Source organism: Nothobranchius furzeri, chromosome 14, assembly GCF_043380555.1.
Source record: "Nothobranchius furzeri strain GRZ-AD chromosome 14, NfurGRZ-RIMD1, whole genome shotgun sequence".
Classification (NCBI taxonomy): Eukaryota; Metazoa; Chordata; class Actinopteri; order Cyprinodontiformes; family Nothobranchiidae; genus Nothobranchius; species Nothobranchius furzeri.
In genome coordinates this window covers 49,777,960-49,795,207 of record NC_091754.1, presented here as the reverse complement: position 1 = coordinate 49,795,207, position 17,248 = coordinate 49,777,960, and the positions used below count along the sequence as shown (strand labels likewise).

The 17,248-nt window shown below is 45.9% G+C and overlaps 1 protein-coding gene across 2 annotated transcripts in view; it reads left to right on the top strand.

Annotated features, from left to right (window-relative positions):
• The first annotated feature begins 1,444 nt into the window (after window positions 1-1,444).
• The window catches only part of pard3ba (par-3 family cell polarity regulator beta a), a 247,550-nt gene continuing 231,746 nt past the window's right edge, over window positions 1,445-17,248 (top strand). Inside the window, exon 1 of one of the 2 annotated variants that reach the window (XM_054743134.2) lies at window positions 1,445-1,888. In XM_054743134.2, coding sequence (XP_054599109.1) covers window positions 1,772-1,888 — 117 coding nt within the window. In that variant the 5' untranslated portion in view covers window positions 1,445-1,771. Of the gene's footprint in view, window positions 1,889-12,591; window positions 12,720-17,248 lie in introns of those variants that run through there. The other variant, XM_054743136.1, reaches the window with a different exon arrangement.

Below are 17,248 nucleotides of genomic sequence, written 5' to 3'. Positions count from 1 at the left end.
CATCAGAACACCCCACCATACACAAAATGTCAGTAATCAGAACATTATATCACCGAGCAAACATAATAACAGAAGAGAGAGACCGTAAACAAGAGGACAAACACATACAACACACTTTAAAGACCTGCAGATACCCGACATGGGCAATAAACAAAGGAAAACAACAAACAAAAACAGAAAGCAAAGAACAACCCAAAAAAAGAACCAGAAACCCAGAAAGACAAGAACCAAAACCAGTGATAACCCTACCATACATCAGAGGCATAACGGAAAAAATAAGAGCAACAATGAAAAAACACAACATAAACACACCAACAAAGCCATACACCACAGTTAGAAACAGATTAGTACACCCAAAAGACAAAATATCAGCTGGACAAAAATGTGGAGTCATCTACGAAATCCCATGCAAAATATGCAATAAAACATACATAGGAGAAACCGGACGCCAACTCAATACACGGACAATAGAACACAGAAAGGAGTGCGAGAAAGAGGCAAATCGTAAACACACAAGAGCAGCAAAAGAAGAAGCAGAAAGTACAATAAAAAAGTCAGCCGAAACAGATCATTGCTTAAGAGAAAACCATATAATGGACTGGGACAACACACGGATCATAACCACCGAACAACAAAAATACAAAAGATGGATCAAGGAAGCAATAGAGATAAGGAGACGTGGATGTGGGACCATGAACAGGGACGACGGAGTTTACACGCTGGACCACGCATGGGACTGCATCGTCGGAGAGGGGAGAGCGGGCAGTAGAGGGCGACAACGTCCTCTGCTGCCCGCAGATAAACGGAGAAGGAAGTGACGCGCCACCATCAGCGTCAGCCTGAAGAAGCCGGCAGCTGTCGGCGAAACCGTAGCTACAAACAGGTAAACAAAACTGTTTCTGTGTTTAAAAAAGAACGAAAGCATATATTTATAGCTGTTAGACTGTTATTAAAAGGCATAACAAATGTTTTTTGGTCGCTCATTTTGCAGATTTGCAATTTGAGCTGAACAGAAAATGTTGTATGAAGATGTTTCCGTCTTTAAAAGGTCAAAAGATAACAATCTTACATTCGAAGTACTATTACTAATTTCATTTTTACATAAATGTATTTTATGATATTATAAAAATGCTAACAAACAAACAAACAATTTTCATACCAAGGCAAAAGAAATAGACTATTTTATTTATTCATCCTTTTTGGCCTTAAGCAGCTGTTTTTACCACTGATAAGGATTACTTCAAGGGCTGTAGGAAAGTCCAGCATCTCAGGAGTAAACTAATGAATAAAGGGGAAGTTTTATACTTTTCTTCCACATTATGGTATGACATAAAGCCACAAAAACAAAATACATATTTTGAAACTAATCTAAATTACAATAATATAAAAGCATTATATATTTATTAGGAGAAAACAAAGAGAAGAATCAGGTAGGAGGAGAAAAGGTGATCCACTTCCGGGTTTCTTATCATTTTGTTGTGTTTCGGAGGACCAGCTCAACATGACACAAACTCATTTTGCGGTCGTAATTACCGCTTCCCTCCAGCTTTCATTGTGAAAGGAAAACAGGATAATATGTCTGCTGTGGTCTACGGTGTAATTTAGTGTTTAACGTCGGATAACGTAACCCCGCCGTGATTTCAGCCTCACCTGAGACACCTGTTGCTCCAGTTTCGGTTGACAGGTGTTTCTCCGCGGAACAGACAGCAGCTCGGAGACTTTTTGGATTAATTCAGCTGTTTTTGAACGACGCTGCAAAGTCGCGGCTGATATGAAAGTGACGGTAACTTTCGGGGACACCTCCGTGGTGGTTCCCTGTAAAGCTGGATGGTCTGTCCGGGATTTAGTCGACCAAGCCACGCGGAGGTACCGCCGGGCTCTGGAGCAGGTAAAACCGTTTAAAACAAGTAAATATAGATATTAATGTTCACACAACGAAAAAGATGAATGCTTTTGTCTCTAACGGCTAAATAATTTACATTTTCCCCAACAGACAGCCCTCATACCTGGGCCCTGGCATGGGTCACGTGACACGGTTACGTAAGCGTTTATATCAATATCAAAGCTAATGATAGTTGCTAGCTTAAAATCCCAATAAACCGTCGATTTTCTTAGAAAAAGTATATTTAAATATTAGAGGTTGACTCGGTACACTTGTGTTTAATTTTCTTTGACAGAACTTTATAAAGTTTATATTTAACAAAAGTATTTAGAATGATGACAAACCAGCTGCTAGCAACTGTTTTTAAGACTCTTAAATGTCAGCTATCATTCACAGTGCCATTACACCTAAAAAGATCAACAAACTTTACATAAAATAACATTTACCTCATTAGCTGATTAATTTTTTCTTAACTTTAACTTTCAGGAGAGTTGCACATAAATAATCTGTAGGTGAAATTAGCCAAAAGTCAGTATCAATGAATTAATCTACGATTTTCTGCTCCATGCATCTATTCAAGCATCCATCCATTCTCCAAACTGCTTCATCCTCACTAGGTTCTCAGGGTCTGTTAATCTTTAGCAGTTATCGGGTGTGAGAGTTCACCCAGGATAGGTCTCCAGTCTGTCACAAGGACACACAGAGACAAACAAACCGGTCACTCGCTCATGCCTAGGGACAATTGTAGCCTTCTGTTAACTTCAAATGTTTTGTTCTGTGGGAGGAAATGAGAGAAAACCCATGCAAGCATGGGTTAAACATGCTGGCTCCATGCACGAATGATCCATCCATCCATCTTCTGAACCCGCTTTGTCCACGTAGGGTCGGGGGGGGGGGGGGGCTGGTGCCTATCTCCAGCAGTCAACGGGCAATTGGGCGGGGTACACCCTGGACAGAGAGCCAGTCCATCGCAGGGCAACACAGAGACACACCAAAGGACAATTTAGACAGACCAATTGACCTAACAGTCATGTTTTTGGACTGTGGGAGGAAGCCGGAGAACCCAGAGAGAACCCACGCATGCACAGGGAGAACATGCAAACTCCATGCAGAAAGACCTCAGGCCGGGAATGGAACCCAGGACCTTCTCGCTGCAAGGCAACAGCTCTAACCACTGCACCACTGCATGAATGAGAACATGCTAATTATATGCATGGAGATAACACACAAACCCTAATCATGCATGGGGAGAACACGCCAACTCCACGCATGCATGAGGAGAACACGCCAACTCCACGCATGCATGAGGAGAACACGCCAACTCCACGCATGCATGAGGAGAACACGCCAACTCCACGCATGCTTGAGGAGAACACGCCAACTCCACGCAGGCATGAGGAGAACACGCCAACTCCACGCAGGCATGAGGAGAACACGCCAACTCCACGTAGGCATGAGGAGAACACGCCAACTCCACGCAGGCATGAGGAGAACACGCCAACTCCACGCAGGCATGAGGAGAACACGCCAACTCCACGCAGGCATGAGGAGAACACGCCAACTCCATGCAGGCATGAGGAGAACACGCCAACTCCACGCAGGCATGAGGAGAACACGCCAACTCCACGCAGGCATGTGGAGAACACCTCAACTCCACTCATGCATGAGGAGAACACGCTAACTCCACGCATGCTTGAGGAGAACACGCCAACTCCACGCAGGCATGAGGAGAACACGCCAACTCCACGCAGGCATGAGGAGAACACGCCAACTCCACGCAGGCATGAGGAGAACACGCCAACTCCACGCAGGCATGAGGAGAACACGCCAACTCCACGCAGGCATAAGAACACGCCAACTCCACGCATGCATGAGGAGAACACGCCAACTCCACGCATGCATGAGGAGAACACGCCAACTCCACGCATGCATGAGGAGAACACGCCAACTCCACGCATGCATGAGGAGAACACGCCAACTCCACATATGCATGAGGAGAACACGCCAACTCCACGCATGCTTGAGGAGAACACGCCAACTCCACACATGCTTGAGGAAAACACGCCAACTCCACGCAGGCATGAGGAGAACACGTCAACTCCACGCAGGCATGAGGAGAACACGCCAACTCCACATATGCATGAGGAGAACACGCCAACTCCACGCATGCTTGAGGAGAACACGCCAACTCCACACATGCTTGAGGAAAACACGCCAACTCCACGCATGCTTGAGGAAAACACGCCAACTCCACGCAGGCATGGGGAGAACACGCCAACTCCACGCATGCATGGGGAGAACAGGCCAACTCCACGCATGCATGGGGAGAACACGCTAACTCCACGCATGCATGGGGAGAACACGCCAACTCCACGCATGCATGAGGAGAACACGCCAACTCCACGCATGCATGAGGAGAACACGCCGACTCCACGCAGGCATGAGGAGAACACCCTAACTCCACACATGCATGAGGAGAACATGCAAACTCCACACACGCATGAGGAGAACATGCAAACTCCACACACGCATGAGGAGAACATGCCAACTCCACGCATGCACGGGGAGAGCTACTCATGCATCGTTGAGAACATTCTAACTCCTCACAGAAAAGGCTGCATAGGGTTTGAACCATCATCACTGCTCTAACATGCTAACCCCTGAAACTTCCACATAACTTAGTAAGTCCTGTTGTTGATTAAAATGAATGTTAGCAGTTTAAATTAGGCTGTGGTTCTGCATTTTTCCTCTGACTGTCAGTCAGCTCTCTGGCTCTACTGAATTTTCTGTCAGCAGGTCCATTAACAGAGGAAAGTGGCCGGTTGTTGGTGTGGATGTGTTGTGTGCATCTTGGAGAACTCAGCTGCTGGCAAAGTTGCTGCTGAGTTTAACTGTTGTGTTTTTCTAGGATGGGAGCAGGCAAAAAGAGAGATTGCATATTATTGAGTTGGAGAAGTGTTTCAAAATTATATTGTTGAATATATTTAGAGTTGGGTGTTCAAACGGGATACAATGCTAGCATAAATTAAGTTGTTTTGATGATTAATGTGCCTTCAAATCAGCCAAATCTCTGTTGTCTTGCATTAGCAGAGGAAAATTCCTTTTAAAGAAAACTGGGCCTCCCGTGAGCGTCTGTTTTCCCTCTGAAAGCCTCTGACTCCTTCCAGACAACAAGATACCAACCTGCAGCCTTTCTCTACCCTTAATGTTGCAATCATTTGAACATTAATCATTCTGCCGAGCTGACCTTTTTATTAATCAGCAGCCTGCGTGCGTGCTGTCAGAGCATGATAGTGTTCTTGTGTGTGGGGCTCTGTGCAGACTCGCTGTCTGCAGCTACAATAGCTGCTGGTTTAAGCCCCGGTATCTCGGCCGGCAGGTGGAAGTTTACTGTTTGATGTCTTCAATGTGGCCGCGGATGGAGAAGGTGCGTGGCGGACAGGAGGCTTTGTGCTGTGAGTGATCGGGGATTAGGATTGGTGACAGGCCCCGGTCTTATTGGTTTCCCTGGTCCGCGCTCAGCCTGCCCACACACTCCCTCGGGGTGAAGCAGGAAGAAGCGCGGATTGAGGCAGCGATGGGGCGGCTGGCTTGCTCGATGGATTGCTTCCTCTCAGTGGATAAGGACACACAAACACACCCAGAAGAGCTCATCTCAGTCAGTGATCCCCTGAGCCGTCGAGTCTTTGCTTCACTGACAGCCGAGCCCATTCTGCTCCTGTTGACTCTGTGTGACACGCTGCTGTGCACAAGCTGCAGCAGGCTAAATGTGACGGTGTGATTAGAATCCACCCGGGCCTTGATTGTTTTTCACCTCGCATGTTAATTAGCCACTGAGTCAGCAGCCCCTTTTCTAATAGAGGAGTCCAGCTCCGGAGCTGCCAGCAAGACCAAACAGATCGCACCAGATGAGCTCGCTGCCTCTGCCAGCAGAGTCCACTTAGCTCCCACATTAGCTGCAGATTTCTCCACTCGCTGACCTCTCAGCTGACAGCAGGGACAGTGTCAAAACCCCGGCTTCACCACAGAGAGTGTGTGTGTGTGTGTGTGTGTGTGTGTGTGTGTGTGTGTGTGTGTGTAGATGTGCACGGACTCGTGCATCGCAGCAATGAAAGTTCCTAATTAGCAGTTAGCTCTCAGCTCCATCTCTCCTCTCATGTTTAGCTGCTTTCATCCCTGCACAGTTGAGAAAACAGTTATGAAACTTTCTCATAAAAAAGGCTTTTTATAGAACGTTCTTTGTAAGGAACGTGTTTGCACACCGTCGGCATGGTGATGAAATATATAAAACCTCTTCTGCTGCCTAGTTAGAGGAGGTACACAAACATGGAGTGTGCAAAGTTTTACACCCAAGATGTTTGATATAGAGATGAGAAAAATACAGTTCTGTGTGAAAGGACGTGAACCATCCATCATCTTATGTGCTTTGCTCTAAAAATACACAGTAAGTGGAAGATTTTATTAAATATAGCAGACAGAAATACAGTAAATGAGGCTAAAACTACTTGTTTGGGTATATTCTCCAGAAAAGAAGTTACTGTGGATTATTGTCAGTAACATCTGATCGTATTTTATATTTTATGACATCTTATTAGGACCACTCGGATAAAAAACTAAATATAGCTGCTTTTGTTTCTGACTTGATACAAAAACTTATCGAGTCTATCCCGTTTCAGAAGGACAGGCTTGTTTTGTCCGGTGATGCTCAAGTTAAGAAGTTTGTGGAAAATCCCATCTCAATATCAGCTGACCAGGCTGAGCTCGCCTTGATCCCTACATCAGAACGGGCCTTTAGCCTGGCAGGCCTCTCAGGAAGCAGCCAGCCGCTGTAGCCGTCTCCTCCTGTCTCATGGTCTGGGTGTGCCGGTTTGGTCCAGATTACTGCCCCTGACTCCTCACTAGCTGAGAGCACTTTGCCCTCCTCCTCATCCATGCTGGGGGAACAGAACTCCTCCGTTGTTGGTGGGAATGTGAGTCAGAGCTCAGCTATGCTGAACGCTTTTCATTTTTTAAACTTTAATGTAACTTTTCCAACCTGCTGGTAGTCATCCTAGCATAACTGAGTTCAGACCTTGCAGGATGTGTTTTGGAAATTACCCGAAGGTCAACAAACTGCAGTAACATCCGATGGGATTCCCCGTCAGCTGCTGCGTCTTGGGGAGTCCAACCTCTAAACTCTAGCAGGTTTCTGGGGCCTCATTTATCAAGCTTGCTTACTCACAAAACGGGGTGGGAAAACTGCGTAAGCAACTTTCTACGCAAACTTTGGGATTTATGAAAGAAAACGTAGCGGAAAAATGTGCGCAACTTTAAGTTGACTAAGGACCTGGCTTATGCACATGTTGGACATGGACAGCACCTGCAGTGCTGCTGCTGAGAAGGATACAATTATGAAATCCTGCAGCTTTATCACTTGTACTGTTTCGTTTTCACACAGAACAAGACCTCCCACACGCACACACAGCCTGAAGCGCAGAATACGGACGGGGGACAGATTGAGACAGAATGTCATGCGTCTGTGACAGTGTGACACTGTCCTGTCACTGTGACCCCTGGGGTCTCCTCAATCAAACATTGCGTAGAATCCTTACTAAAACCGTACTTTTCATAATCTGCTTCATAAATCGGAGCCTAACGAGAATGTTTCTCAGCTGCATTTTAGTCACATTCCGCCCTCACCACGCCCACTTACTGCCCCCACCAGTGTTGCTCTTACAGCTGGCAGGTTGGGGGCTTGGATGCTTTATTTTGGAGCACTGGAAGACGAGTCATGCTTGGGCTCACACACTAACGCCATCAACCAAGTGGTGCTTCATGAAATTACTGATTTCTTTCTATGTGAGAGCCGCAATCTTGTCACAGATGTTACTTGTAGCTATTTTTCTGGTTATTTTCACAAAATGCAGCCAAATCTTCATTTTCTTTGTCCACGGACTCAGTTTGTTGTAATCAAGAGTTTTGCTGCTCATTCACCGGGACGTTGTGTTGGAAAAGTACGGTAATTAAAGAGCAAGTTCAACCTAACATGCATGGACTCGCCCATCTTGACTCTGAAAAGGAAGGCTGCTGTTGGTTTAGCATCCAGGAAGCAGCAGAGAACGTCTCGGCTAGTAGAAGCTAACCGTTAGCATTAGCAACTCCACCACACAGCAGAACTCCTCCAGGCTTGTGTTATTTGTGGAGATAAAACATCAACGTTGCAGAGCAAAACAGAGCTAGTGGTAGAGTCACATCGCTGTTAGCCAGTCAGAGGAGAGAGGTCCAAATATCAGGAAACGAGACTCTAAATCTTGCTGTCTGAAGCTACTTTCTCCTCTCCTCCAGCTGACTTCTTTGTCCTCAAACAGGAACATCTGAGCTCCCCCCCCCCCAGAGAACAACTTACAAGGTGTTCATTCCTACTAGAGACCATTGCAAATGTACTAAAATATGAGTAACATTGATCTTTAAGAGGCACCGAGTTTTGGGAAACAGCTGTGCTGTTGAATAATCAGTTAATTACAAAAAATGTTTTCTTGATACTTTATTATATGATCAGATTTATTGTTTATCACCCAACCCTAACCTTGTCCTTTCTCTTGTGTCGATCAAAACAACTTTTTTTTCTTGTGCCCTGCTCCTAAAGTCTCATAATGCACCATTCTTCTCTAGATCAACGTGTGAGAAAGCTCCGTCAGCTTCCCCCTGCTGATGACTGACTCCAAGCTCCTTCTGTTGTTTACTTTATGGGAAGAGCGTAGGAATTACCCGGGATTGACAAACGGAGACTTCAGAGGATCTCTTCCCTGCCCTTTTCTCTACGTACGGATTATTCTCCCTCTGAAGTGTCATAAACTCTTTGGTCGATGGAGAGAAAGAGTGTGATTCTCCAGAAGAGATGCTCATTAACCTCGGGCATTAATCTTGTGCTTAAATCCAGTAATCTGCTGAAATTCCTTTCCTGAAAATCAAGTTCATTCCTCTTTTTTTCACAAAGCCTTGCTGGTGCGATGATGTCATCCCCAAACACAGTACTTCCCTCGTTGGTTGCGGTCAATGGCACCCGCCCTCCAGCAGATGGTCAGGTTGGACCTGCTTTTCTCGTCGGGTGTAAATGCTTTGGGATGACTCCTTTTAACACGGCCATTTCCTTTATAAACAATTTCTTCATATTTACCATTTTGCTACACTACAGTCTCCTAGGAGTCTTTTATTTTATTTTTTTAAATATGTCACTGTTCGTTTTATTTTCAGACACAGATGAGTCATTTTAACATGAATCAAGTACAGTTGCAGGTGCCAGACTATATTTAGTTAAAAGCTTTAAAGTTAGCTTTGACAGTTTGTTTTAATAAAGGTAAAAAGAAAAAATAAGCATCAGCACATCAGAGCTAGCTGGACGGGTGATATTTGTTTGAAAGTTTCCGGCGCTAAGAAAAGTCACATTAATTATTCGACATGAAGTAGGCTTTGATAAATGTAAACCTGAGGGTAAATCAAAGGACAAAGTAGAGATTTTTACATTTACACAACAGGTTTGGTTGTTTTTATGTTTCCTACTCTGCACATGACGGTGTGACATGAATTCTTTAGTCTCATGTTTGTTTGCAGGCGCATTACAGAGCTGCTTGCTAATATATTTGTGTGGCCAACAGTGGTGTGTGAAAACTGCAGGATGTTTGGTCCACATCAGAAGCCTGACACTGGTTTTATTGTAACCATCAAAAATGGAAGTTTTATGGGCTCGACACACGGGAGGTGACAAATGACCGCGATCAGCGAAATTTGTCGCTGTCTCTTTTATTACCTGAACACACGGGAGGCGATCCGCGGCAGCGGCCAGCGGCAAAGCCGTCTACGCGTTCTGTTCCATGGCGAAATTGAAACTTCCGTTGTTTTGATTGGCTGTGTCAGGTTGGAGGGAATTAAGGTTATTTAAGCGGTTCAGAGTTAATAAAGTGGTAGATATGATGTTTCACAAGGTGCTGCTAGAGTTATGTGAAATCTTATTTGTGATTTTACTTTATAAAACATAATAATAATCAACTTCTCCTCGATGTTTGCTCGGAGGTGTACGGAGCATCCTGTCCGCTCATTGGTCAGTGAATGAAACCTCCGTTGATTGGTCCTCGTCCGAGCGACAGCGATGAAAAGTTGAAAGTATTTCAACTTTCTGGGATCGCGTTGCTGGGTCGCCTGTGCACGACACGTGCACGAGCGCAAAATTTCACACGCACGTTTTTCGCGTTTCGCTTAGTAGGAGAGAGACCTGCGATCATCGCTTTGTCACGCATGTCTCATTGAAAATGAATGGAGGAGAGGCGATGTCGCCTCCCATGGGTCGATCCCATTATCCTTGTGATGGAAATCTCTCCTGGACTGGGAGTGTTGGGAAAAGAAGGAATTGTAATTCCCATTTGGATACAGCTGAACCTGTGATAAAACAGAACCTTGTTTTATCTATCTGCCTGTCTGGTTGGTCGTTGGTGTTGGTCCATCAGTCTCGGTTGGTTGGTGTCGGTTGATCGATCAGTGAGTTCATGTTTGTCAGTCGCTGGCCATCTGTGTTGGTTGGTTGGTTACTGTCAATCAGTCGGGTGGTGTTAGTCGGTGTTGGTCTGTCTGGTCGTCTGTTGGTCGATCAGACAGTTGGTGTAGGCTAGTCGGTGTTTGTTGGTCTGATGGTCGATCAGTGTCTGGAAGATTTTCTTTTTGATTTTTTTCTATATAAAGATCACTTGTGTTTAAATTTTAATTGGAAACACTTTGCTGTTTTTATCCTTGAGTGAGGTGCTAGTAGGGCTGGGCGATGTGGCCTAAAATGAAAATCACGATATATTGCCGATTTCACCTCGATAACGATAACGATAAATGGACGAGAACTACAGGTATGCGCAGAAACAAAAGTTGTCCTCTAGATGGGGCTGACACATGTATCACGTTGAGTCACATTTTTCTGTGACTCAAGGTGGTACAGCTTCTGAAAGGGACATGAATGTAGCCAACCTACACACATCTTTTCATTTTTGTATTATAAAATTTATTGACATGGGAAAAATTATCTCAATAAGAGTTAGAAATTTCGATGATACATTTTCGATTTATTGCCCAGCCCCTAGGCTATATGTGGGTCTAACTGGTTGGATGAAACTCCCTGAAATCAATTTTTTGTGACTTTTCTGAGTTTGTCCACCCAAATGTATTTGTTTTTAGAAATCTCTTATTTTACCATATAAAATAATTTTAAATTTAACACTTTTCAACAGACAACACAAACAGAATTATGTCTGAATAACGTCCGTTCCTTCCCTTCTACCTGTTAACTCTGTAAATTGTACTCTATACACACCTTGACCTGCAGGTGATGCTGAACTTCTGTTGCCACGGTCTCCCTACAAGTCCAACAAACTGGGAAACTACCAGATCATCCAGTACAATGAAGTTCTTAAAGAATAAGGGAGTTTCCTGAGAGCCAGTTAAGCCAGAAAAACCCCTTTAGCCATCATGTGCCTCTTTGCTATCACTCACTGAAGAGTAAGGTTGAATAAAGTTCAGTGCTCCCAGACTGTACACTAAGCTGATATTTATGAGTCTCATAACCAGTATTGACCTTAAACGGAAAAAAAAGATCCAGGAGTACATGACAAAGATGGCCGCCGGAGATGAACTGTTGGGGCCTCAGGCAGCAGAAACGCAACGAGGAAGAGGAAGAACCATCAAGGGAGGTCAAAGCCCTGCAGGGCATGTTACCACCAACAGACTGAAGAAGTGGTTGATATTGTAGTGGAAGACATTAGTTAATTATGGCCAATAAGATGTGATGATTCCATATAAATATGAAATATTAATCTGATCTTTGAATGTTTAATCAGAAGATTCTAGGGTTCTTTGCTGTGTTGTTGTGTTGTCTGGATTGTAATTGAATTTGTTGTTGTTCATAACTAGAGAGTTGTTTATTTATAAAAGTCATCAGACTCCAGTGTGCAGGCTTACGACACCCTTGGTATGAGTTGTTCTATGAGTATGAGGGGTGCGGTCCGAGTGGTGAGGTCACCGGACGTCGAAACCACAATACTCAGAGATTAGTAGCTTCCTGAGTCCAGCTTCACCGGCCATGAGATGCAACCCGGGGTCTGCGGTCAGATGTCTGAGGTGTGAAATAGCTCTGAAAAGAGCTGTTTGGGCTGGATCAGCCGCAGCGTGCAAAGAGGCTTGTGACTGGAGGTCCAAAGAGATGTCTCAAAATTGCTTGTTCCCGAATTGGCCGGTTCGAGAGTCGGCTAGAAACTGAAGTAATCGGGAAGTAATTCTTGTTTTAATAAACCCCCTGTGTTATAAGTTTTGGGCAAGTTTGGCAAATCAGAATTTGACACGTTTGAGTCGTTATCAACATTCCTCAGACAACCACGCCTTCTTCAGATACAAAGATGTTTTAACACTTTGTGAATGAGAATGTTCAAACACTTACGTGAGGTGAATATTAACCTTAACGAGTATCTTATTGTAATGTGTATGAGTGTAAACAATGATTAACTTGTTAAATCAACCAAATACTGATCATAAGATCTGAAATGGATCATTGTAAGAGCCAAGGGCGTCGGAACCAGGGGGGTGGGGTGGGACATGTCCCCTCCAATAACATGGAGAAGAAAAAAATAGATTTAGAAAAATTTCACTCGCAAGCTTTTATTTTGAAAGACACAGCAGACTTCTCACCGACACAGCCCCTCCCCTCAGGGAGTCAAGCTGCCTGAGTGAAGCAGGAGTCTGAGCCGAGACAGACACAGGCGTCAGAGATGAGACGACAGCAGCAGCTCAGCGAGTTCTTCTCATGCGCAAAAAAAGAAAGAAAGGAAATGTGAGTTGGTAATAATTTAGTCCAAGAAAATAATTGTATTTCTGGTCAAACGTTAGACTGGCTGACTAACGTAAACATCTTAGGCAGCATTAAACATTAAACAACACTACTAGTCAACAAAAAATGGCAAATTTTACAGTAACAGACAAAAATCATTTGACACGAAATAAATAAAGTAGAATTGCACATAAAAATGGAGTTTGTGAGTGAGATTGTTGCTTGTTTGTGATATTCTCATCAAATTTTATTTTTGAACCTTATTAATGTCTCTTTTTTCATATGAGATCAACGTTCAGCAGGAAAATGATGAAGGTGAGACAGAGAGCCAGACCTGCTGAGGGTGAGACAGGGAGAGCCAGACCTGCTGAGGGTGAGACGGGGAGAGCCAGACCTGCTGAGGGTGAGACGGGGAGAGCCAGACCTGCTGAGGGTGAGACGGGGAGAGCCAGACCTGCTGAGGGTGAGACGGGGAGAGCCAGACCTGCTGAGGGTGAGACGGGGAGAGCCAGACCTGCTGAGGGTGAGACGGGGAGAGCCAGACCTGATGAGGGTGAGACAGGGAGAGCCAGACCTGCTGAGGGTGAGACGGGGAGAGCTAGACCTGCTGAGGTGCAGGTAGGTGCTACAGTGAGATGGTTTTAGGTGGCTGATGAGAGGAAGATGTGAATGTGATAATAAGTAAACACAGGTAAATTTATGTAATCCCATAACAAGTAGAGCTGGGCAGTACGGTTTAAGAATAAAATAAAATTCTGTACACGCTTCCTTAGAAATGTTAGAAAAGATAAGAGTAAATTTCTGCCTTCTGGTGCATTTAGACTGCAATATTGACCACTGTTGTTTTCTTTTGGCCATCTGAAAAATAATGTAGTTCCAGCTGTTGTTGAGAGTGAATTATTTCTTTTTTCATTCTGTCAGAAATTAAACAGATTTTTATTTATTTATTAGGTCAGCGTTGTTGGCTGATGTAGTTTAAAATATACTGATGAGTCAGATCAATTCAGACTGAATTTTCACAGCTTTACTCTTGTATTAAGTTTGTTCACACATCTCTACCCATATGTATAAGATCATATATCTACATTCATATTATTAAATAAAAATAAAACAGTACTGACAAAAAAACAGCTTTTTTTAAATAAAATGTCCTTGTTGGCCGGTAATCAAACCTGGATCTGGTTAATGGGGAGCTTGTCTCCTCCCCTTCTGGTTGGCTCATGGGTCACCGACACCGATCAAAAAAAAAAAGTGAACTGGGCTAGAAAACTTATTTTCTCATCTTTCTGGGCTTTGCCTTACGCCCTTAGTCACATCTGTCAGGCTTTCATATCCTAGAGTATTACCGTATATTTTCTATCAGAAGCTAATGCAGGAGATAGGTGTAGGAGACTATTTTCATGTTTAGCCTGCATGAAACACTCAGTGACCTGTTAGAATCAGAAATAATCATTAAATGCAGTTTTTTCAGTGAGGTTGACCTATAGACGTATTGACCTACAACAGATTTGTTAGATTTCCAAAATGCCCCCCCCCCCCCTCCAATATTAAACTTGTTCCTACGCCCTTGGTAAGAGCAATATTCATTTTAAAGCCATCATTGGTTTAAGCACCGATTATTCAAACATTTGATTTAAACATCTTGTGCCTAGGTCACAGGTCGATGATAGATTTTGTAGTCGTATCATCTGACCTGCGGCCGTATGTTTTGGACACCCGAGTGAAGAGAGGGGCGGAGCTGTCAACTGATCACCACCTGGTGGTGAGTTGGATCAGATGGCAAGGGAACATGCCGCGTAGACCTGGCAGACCCAAACGCATAGTGAGGGTCTGCTGGGAACGCCTGGCAGAAGAACCTGTCAAGACGGTCTTCAACTCCCACCTCCGGCAGAGCTTTGACCACGTCCCGAGAGCAGTGGGGGACATTGAGTCCGAGTGGGCCTTGTTCCACTCTGCGATTGTCGAGGCGGCTGTTGCTAGCTGTGGTCGTAAGGTGGCCGGTGCCAGTCGTGGTGGCAACCCCCGTACCCGCTGGTGGACACCAGAGGTTCGGGGAGCCGTCAGGCTGAAGAAGGAGGCCTACAGGGCGTGGCTGGTCTGTGGGTCTCCGGAGGCAGCAGACAGGTACCGGATAGCCAAGCGGGGTGCAGCAGTGGCAGTTGCCGAGGCAAAATCTCGGGCGTGGGAGGAGTTTGGTGAGGCCATGGAGAAAGACTATCGATCGGCTCCAAAGAGGTTCTGGCAAACTGTCCGGCGCCTCAGGAGAGGAAGGCAGCAACTCGCTCACACTGTTTACAGTGGGGATGGGGAGCTGCTGACGTCAACTGAGGCTATAGTCGGACGGTGGAAGGAATACTTTGAGGAGCTCCTCAATCCCACCAATGCGCATTCCGAGGAGGAACCAGAGCTGGGAGGCCTGGGGATGGACTGTCCGATCTCGGGGGCAGAAGTTGCTGAGGTAGTCAAACAACTACACAGCGGCGGAGCCCCGGGGGCAGATGAGGTTCGTCCTGGGTATCTCAAGGCTATGGATGTTGTAGGGCTGTCATGGTTGACACGTCTCTACAACATTGCGTGGTCATCGGGGGCAGTTCCTAGGGAGTGGCAGACCGGGTTGGTGGTCCCCATCTTTAAGAAGGGTGACCTGAGGGTGTGTTCCAACTATAGGGGGATCACACTCCTCAGCCTCCCTGGAAAGGTCTACGCCAAGGTACTGGAGAGGAGGGTCCGATCGATAGTTGAATCTCAGATAGAGGAGGAGCAATGTGGTTTTCGTCCTGGCCGTGGAACTGTGGACCAGCTCTATACCCTTGCAAGGGTGATGGAGGGGGCATGGGAGTTTGCCCAACCAATCCACATGTGCTTTGTGGATTTGGAGAAGGCTTATGACCGTGTCCCCAGGGGCACCCTGTGGGGGACGCTCCAGGAGTATGGGGTGGGTGGCTTTCTGTTAAGGGCCATTCAGTCCCTTTACCAGAGGAGCGTGAGTTTGGTCCGCATAGCCGGTAGTAAGTCGGACCTGTTCCCAGTGAGGGTTGGACTCCGCCAGGGCTGCCCTTTGTCAGCGGTTCTGTTCATTACCTTTATGGACAGAATTTCTAGGTGCAGCCGTGGTGTGGAGTGTCGAGTTTGGTGGCAGGAGAATCTCGTCTCTGCTTTTTGCGGATGATGTGGTCCTCCTAGCTTCATCCAGCTCTGACCTTCAGCTCTTGCTGGGTAGGTTCGTGGCCGAATTTGAAGCGGCTGGGATGAGGATCAGCACCTCCAAATCTGAGACCATGGTTCTCGACCGGAAAAGGGTGGCTTGCCACCTCCGGGTCGGGGGAGAGGTCCTACCTCAAGTGGAGGAGTTTAAGTATCTCGGGGTCTTGTTCACGAGTGAGGGTAGGAGGGATCGGGAGATCGACAGGCGGATTGGTTCGGCGTCTGCAGTGATGCGGACGCTGAGCCGATCTGTCGTGGGGAAGAGGGAGCTGAGCCAGAAAGCCAGGCTCTCGATTTACCGGTCGATCTACGTCCCAATCCTCACCTATGGTCATGAGCTTTGGGTAATGACCGAAAGAACGAGATCGCGGATACAAGCGGCCGAAATGAGTTTCCTCCGTAGGGTGGCCGGGCTCAGCCTTAGAGATAGGGTGAGGAGCTCGGACATTCGGGAGGGACTCGCAGTAGAACCGCTGCTCCTCCGGATCGAAAGGAGCCAGTTGAGGTGGTTTGGGCATCTGGTCAGGATGCCTCCTGGACGCCTCCCCGGGGAGGTGTTTCGGGCATGTCCTGCCGGCAGAAGGCCCCCGGGTCGACCCAGGACACGTTGGAGAGGTTACATCTCCAATCTGGTCCGGGAACGCCTTGGGGTCCTGCCGGAGGAGCTGGTGGACAAGGCCGGGGAGAGGACGGCCTGGAGCTCCCTAATTGGGATGCTGCCCCCGCGACCCGGACCCGGATAAGCGGAGGAAGACGAAGACGAAGACATCTTGTTCATTCAACACATATGATTGTTGTAACTTATAACTGTAAAGTCCTGTAGGAGCTTCAAGTACATAGTGAGGAACGCAGCAGCTAGGCACCTGCATCAGACCGTGAGTGAGATTGTTTATGTCTGCTTTGAGGAACAATAAGTGAGCAAAGGGTTGATTTGGGAGTCCAGGTGGTGTTGCCATGAAAGGTTATGTTGTGTCAATTAGATGGTGAAAAATAGACCCTTTTGTGAATTACAATATTGAGCTGACACCATTCAGCACATAGGAGCACGGTGTAAAGGTGCAGCAAATACAACAGCCAGTACTGTACAGGAACGTTTGTGTGAGGCCAGAAGTCCCAACGTCAGAATGGGAGAAGAAATAAATATTTCTGATATTCAAAAGTGAAGCCGTAGAATCCCGTTCACAGATGCTGCCATGTTGTGTTTTTGAAGCCAGAGTCTGAACACCAGGGCATATTTTAAGAGTAACAGTTTCAGAGGAAGGAATATTTGAAAATGTAGAAGTAAGGTACGCGAAGTATCACGACAGAACCTGGAATGTTTTATCTTG